The sequence below is a fragment of the Eurytemora carolleeae genome, unplaced genomic scaffold, assembly GCF_000591075.1.
Source record: "Eurytemora carolleeae unplaced genomic scaffold, Eaff_2.0 scaffold2742, whole genome shotgun sequence".
Classification (NCBI taxonomy): domain Eukaryota; kingdom Metazoa; phylum Arthropoda; class Copepoda; order Calanoida; family Temoridae; genus Eurytemora; species Eurytemora carolleeae.
The window spans coordinates 132-6,947 of NW_019398773.1; the positions used below are offsets into that span (position 1 = coordinate 132).

Genomic DNA, 6,816 nt, shown 5'->3' on the forward strand with positions numbered 1-6,816 from the left:
TTAGGGAAATCGCTAAGTAGCGAAACACTTGTAGTTGTAAGTACCTCTACAGTCTACAGCTCCTTCAATACAGTAGAATATACTCTATTTCAATCTGTAAAGTAATGTTTTTATTGTCCAAAATGGTCGACAATTTTATCCCCGGACGTCCATGTTGTTCATATTTAATATAAAACCTGACTAGTCAGCAAAAATATAATGTTAAAGGGACAGACCGGCAATGTAAGTTAGGTAAACTTGAATATGCAGTGTGTGTACAAATTCTTTAGGATTCTTTGAGTTTTTTGCTTTGTTTAAAAATTCTAAAAAGGAAAACTCCAGGCGAAGCTGGGTTCTTTATAAAAGTGATTTTCGTATTTGTGCAATATGTGTATCTAGCAGAGTCAAAGATACTTTCCCGTTGTTAAAAGAGATATTTAAAATTACGTCGTGAGTTCCTTTAACATGTGAATGAAAGATTTTTATATTAAGATAAAGGAGGAGAAGCTTGAAGAGCTGGTTGTAAGGGATAAACCTGCCTTGAGAGCAACTCATTCTCTGAAAACAGTTCTAGGTTTGTATTTAATCTTTACTCCGGAGAAGTTGGCGGTTCTCCAACCAAGCTGTATTCTCCAGGGTTCCTGGAGCATACTTAAACTTTGTATCAGCATATCTCAGCAACTAATATGAGACTAACACGGACTTATTAAATAGAACAGAAGATTTTAAACTTCTCAGAATATTTTTAATTGAATAGAAGTCTGTTAACATTCTGGAAAACGTTTGTATAATTTTCATGTGAGATGTAAAGGAAATATGGGGGGGGGGTAAATGAATCTGTTTATGTCTTTGGCTCTTAGCCTATACATTTGCTCAAAAAAATTGGTTCTTAACCGTATTCTCTGCACTACCTTTAAACGCTACCTTTAAATTACTCACTCTCTCATACACACGCAGCTAAGATGACGGTTCTTAGGTGCGTGTGTATGAGAAATCACTCACACGCACCTAAGAAGCGGTGCTTAACATACGTGGGTAAAAAATGTCACGTAAGCAGAAGGGGCGTATTCAGCACTTCATAATAAAGTGTGGGGGTGTTTGTCTTAATCATTTTTGTGATATAAAGAGAAAAATATGGAAATTGCAGGAGACAGGATTTACAGAAATAACAAGGAAGACAGGGAATACAGAGACTACAGGAAATACAGGGAATAAAGGGATTACAGGGAATACAGAGAATACAGGAAATACAGGGAATACAAGGAATACAGGGAATACAGGGAATACAGGGANCTAGGCAAAGTTCTCACAGATTTTTGCTTGGGAGCTTGCAACCTTTAAATTACAATGCTATGTGTTTATAATTTAAAAATCTTTAATGTACCCCCCCCCCCTCCTCCAATAAAAGCAAAATCATTTTTCAATCTGATTTGTATTATAAATTAATTGATTGCAGTATGTGGCCATTAGACTATATAAAATTGCAAGCTAATATCTTTTAATTCCCTTTCAAAAATACTAAATAACTTAAAGGCATCTTTTTAAAATTTTCCCTTCAGAATTTGTTTCAAGTCACTTTAATTTTTTCAATTTTAATCTCTATCAAATGCAAGATGCAAAGTTATCGTTGTTATATCATTTAAATTCACAAAAAGTACGCATCAACACAATGATTTTGTTGCATTGTTAACATGACAGTACAGGATATAACATGACAGTGCAGGAGATAACATTGCAGTCCAGGAGATATCATAATAGTACTGGACATAACATGACACTACAGGATTAACATGAAACTACAGGAGATAACATGATACTACAGAAGATAACATGATAGTTCAGGAGATACGATGATAGTACAGGAGATAAGATGATAGTACAGGAGATAACATAATACTACAGGAGATAACATAAAAGTCCAGGAGATAAAATGATACTACAGGAAATAACACAAAATTACAAAAGATAACATGATAGTATAGGATATTAAATGATAGTACAGGAGATAACATGATACTACAGAAAATAAAATAATACTACAGGAAATAAAATGAAACTACTGGAGATAACATGAAACTACAGGAGATAACATAATAGTACAGTAGATAACATAAAATTACAGGAGATAACATAATAGTCCAGGAGATAAAATGATACTACAGTAAATAACATGAAACTACAAAAAATGACATGATAGTACAGCATATTACATGATTGTACATGAGATAAAATGATAGTACAGGATTTAACATTATACTACAGGAGATAATATAATAGTACAGGAGATTAAATGATAGTACAGAAAATAACATGATATAAAGGAAATAATATGATACCAAAGGAGATTAAATAATACTACAGGAGATTAAACGATACTACAGGATTAACATGAAACTACGGGAGATAACATTATACCGCAGGAGATAATATGTTAGAACAGGAGATAACATGATAATAAAGGGTATAACATAATAGTACAGGAGATAACATGTTACTACAGGAGATACCATTATACAGGTAATACAGGTAATACAGGGAATACAGGGAATACAGAGAATACATGGCATATAGGGAATAAAAGGAATACAAGGAGTATTTTCTGTATTCCCCTTTTTCCATGTATTTCTTGTATTCCCTGTAATTTTTGTATTTACTGTATATCCTGTATTCCCTGTATTCATGAATTCCCTGTATTCCTGAATTCCCTGTATTCTTGAATTACCTATATTCCCTGTATTCCCTGTATTCCCTGTATTCCCTGTATTCCTATATTCCCTGTATTCCCTGAATTCCCCGTATTCTCTGTGTGTTCCTGTATTTCTGTATTGCCTGTTTTCCATGTAATCCCTGTTTTTTCTGTATTTTCTGTATTTTCTGTATTTTCTGTATTTTCTTTATTCTCTGTATTTCCTGTTTTCTCTGTATTCTCTGTATTTCCCGTATTCCTTGTGTTCTCTTTTTTCCCTGTATTCTCTGTAAACCCTGTATTCCATGTATTCACTGTATTCCCTGTGTTCTCTGTGTTCCATGTATTCCCTGTATTCTCTGTATACCTTGTATTCCATGCATTCCCAGTATTCCCTGTATTAACTTTATTCCCTGTATTCTTTTTATTATCTGTATTTCATGTATTCCCTGTATTCCCTGTATATTCTGTGTTCCCTGTATTCCCTGTATTCTCTGTTTTTCATGTATTCCCTGTATTCCATGTATTCTCTGTATATTCTGAATATTCTGTGTTTCCTGTATTCTCTGTATTCTCTGTTTTCCATGTATTCCCTGTATTCCATTTATTATATTTTATGGGAGTAAACATTAAACGAGGAGATTAAAAGAAATAACACTTGAGACTACAAAAGATTTCAATCGATTAGAAAAAAAAATTGCAGATGAAAACAATTCTTATACATGTTTTATGATACACTATAATGAAATTTATTCAAAGAAAAACAATTTTTGAANGGGGGGGGGGGTAAATGAATCTGTTTGATGTTTTGAAGAATCTAGACCCACAACAACCTAATCCAACCCCCAGTTTCTCTTCAATATTATGCACTTCTTTTCACAGAAAGTAAATTAAATTCTCCTTAGAGTCTCCTTAGTAAGAATTTGCATTTTTCAGAGGTTGAGGAGATGAGTAAATGTGTAGGACGGATATCTAGTAATCTTGCTCCGTTCTCCGCCCTTCTCTCCTCTCCAGGGAGAAAAGACAAGGTTGAACCTGATATTCAACATACGGATGCAAACCCAGATCCTGGTCAACAAAATAGTCATAATAATGACGTGATGACTACAGAAGAGTTAAGTAGTATCCAAAATGACGAGGAAAAGACTACTGAAGTAAAGACTAGTCTCCAAAGCAGTGAAAAGACTACTGTGGGATTGAATAGTCTCCTAGTTCTGTTTAAGGATCCAATGTTTAGACGATTAATGAGAGTACATAACACTATTCAACTAGTTCAATGCTTTCGTTGTCCACCACCTCCACTCTGCACAGATGCTAGAGATCTGGTTCAAGAGGTATACATCTATCTATCAATCTATCTTTCTATCTATCTATATATATATCTATCTATCTATCTATCTATCTATCTATCTATCTTTCTATCTATCTATCTATCTATCTATCTATCTATCTATCTATCTATCTATCTAATATAATAATTGTTGAAACATAAAATTTTGAAAGTGGTTTTAAATTTAATTGTAAATATCATCAAAAATAGCTTATTTCATTTCATATTCATTTCATTCGTAATTAAGAGTTTGTGAGACAAAGGAATTGCATCTTTGTAACAAACTCTGATTTTCAAATACCTATACTTTTTCCATTTGATGGTGTAAAAATTTGATATTTCAAAATTAAATTCTTTCATCTAACAGAATTCATAGCTTGAAATATCTAAGGTCTACGACATTGGGTTGCAAAGATATGGAGATTAGATATTTGTTTAGATATTTTCATAAAAAATGTAGTATTATTTTTTTGTACACACTGTTAAAAAAGTTGTTTTTTGTAGTGCATGGTTTCCCTGCAAGGTAGTCCTCTTCCAGAATCTGTCGAAATATTAGATATTTTAAACAAAATTGAATTCGAGGGACTTTTCTACTCCCACGATAAACTGGCAGATTTACAGGTTAAATATTTAATTAAATATTTTTTATTCCTTCTGGGTCAGAATCTAATGAATTTGAGTCAGGTGGCTGAATTATCTACCTCCGGTTCAAATCTTGAATCCCAAAGTTAAAGATTCATGAAGATTTGCCGGCGGTGCGGTAGCTAAGTAACCTCTTCACTAAAAACTGTAAACGAGGCAAACTGTTTTCTCACATAACAGAGATATCAAGATTTTCTTTTCCTAACCTTAACCCTACTGTGTAATCAATCTGGAGATAAAACCGAGTGTCTATAAAGTTGTTGGATGTTGATACTGCATACAGAGCCTCAGTTCTTCGTTTTTCAGACGTTAAGAATATTTAGATTCTTTATCCGGTCACGTGTTAGAAATTTAAAACATTTTTGTTTACTCAATAACTTTATAGAAACAGAAGTTATGATTGAAATCATACAAGATTTTAAACTAACTCACAATTTGCTTAATTTTGTCGGGTTCTAGAAAATTACATTTACATTTTAGTGTTGGTAATCCTTTGATGTTATTTGGAAACAAACAATTTTTTCTTCATTTTACAAGGTTTTTGTTTGCACCATTAGATTGTATATTTTATTCTGATTGTTTTGATGTCCCAAAAACGAAAAATGGTTGAAAACAATGGCGTTGACCTTTTTTAGGGACACTCTCAAGATTTTATTCTTTAAACCTTAAAAAACGTAATATTATCTGATAAACCTGATGGACCCTCTATACAAAGAAAACAATTTCCGATTCACAACGGTACCCTTAAAAAGTTTGTCTGATCTAGTATGCAAGGGTATACGTTTTTGTTTTGTTACCATAAACTGTTAGTTTTCATTTGCGAGTTCTCTGCCAGAGATGGACATCCGATATTGAAGTGTTCAAATCTCAACTTTGAAGTTTGTGCAGTTAAAACAGTCGCTATTCCATGCATAAGTTTCGCACTTCACAATGCTAAAATATCTGGATATTTAATTGTCATCTATTCCTGTGCGCTCCAGCAAAGACGACATTTAAATACATTTTGCAGTGTCGTTTATTGGACCAACGATACTTCCCCTCTACTTAATTGGGCCAATGAACTAGTTCAATCTGGAAATATGAATTTTTGACTGTTTCCTTCCATGCTTAATTGAACAAAACCAAGTAAACTTTTTTTCTAAAAAGTGCCTAAATAAAACCCCTTAAAAATCTATAGAAATCTGAATATTAGAAGCTTAAAAAAAATACAGTAATTATTCTAAAAATCTGTCTTTTTAGAGAAACAATAGTGTCTTCAGGATTGAAGTAAAAAAATACAGTAATTGTTCTAAAAATCTGTAATAAATTCATTTGTCTTTTTAATGAAACAACAGTAATTTCAAGATTGAAGTTAAAAAATTACAGTAATTATTCAAAAAATCTGTAATAAATGCATTTGTCTTTTTAGGGAAACAATAGTAACTTCAGGATTGAAGTTAAAAATTACAGTAATTATTCTAAAAAGTTGTAATAAATTCATTTGCCTTTTTAGGGAAACAATAGTAACTTCAGGATTGAAGTAACACTCTAGTTTGCCGAGTCCATTAGCGCCTGATCCAATCAGGGTTCAGCCATGTGTTTGGTGTCTATTCTGAACCAATAGAAATTGCATGGCGGTAACATCTACTTTCTATCTCGCTCATTTATCCAATTAGAGATAAATCCTTATATTGGCGCTATAACAGTAAATGGAAATATTTACTTCTACTGAAACTTTAGTGGTAATAAATGTTTATGCAGTTGAGATGTTCAGTAAAGCGGATATGAAGTAGATCTCAAATTTTACTACCCAGAGACTACATGGAGTCTTAACCAATCATGTGTAGTTTTGCAGTTTTTACTTCACAAAATTTGCGTAATGTATTAGGGCAGTGCAGGCCTATAAATTTAAAAACTACAAAAAGTTCATTTTTTCGAAGAAAAAGTTAGCTTTGTGGCTCACAAGACTTGACCATTATTAGCTGGCAGCAGGGGCGTATTCAGGAATTTGTCCAGGGGGGGATTACATTTTTTTGCTTACATTTTTTTCTTTCCAGGGGGGGCTCAGTGGGACCTGAAAACCTCCTGAAATCAATCAATTTCACTGGTCCAGGGGGGGCTTAGTAAAAATAAGAGGTGAATCGTTTTTAATGCTAAGGTTTTTATAAGGAAAGTAATATTTAGCTCTTAGACAAAATAA

General features: G+C 32.8%; 1 protein-coding gene across 1 annotated transcript; it reads left to right on the plus strand.

Annotated features, from left to right (window-relative positions):
* Positions 1–249: 249 nt before the first annotated feature.
* Positions 250–4,616, plus strand: LOC111717634 (uncharacterized; the record flags this gene model as incomplete). Its single annotated transcript, XM_023493129.1, has 3 exons — positions 250–553; positions 3,602–3,999; positions 4,500–4,616. Coding segments are annotated over exons 1-3 (618 nt in total), but the record flags the coding sequence as incomplete, so codon positions are not given.
* Positions 4,617–6,816: the final 2,200 nt, after the last annotated feature.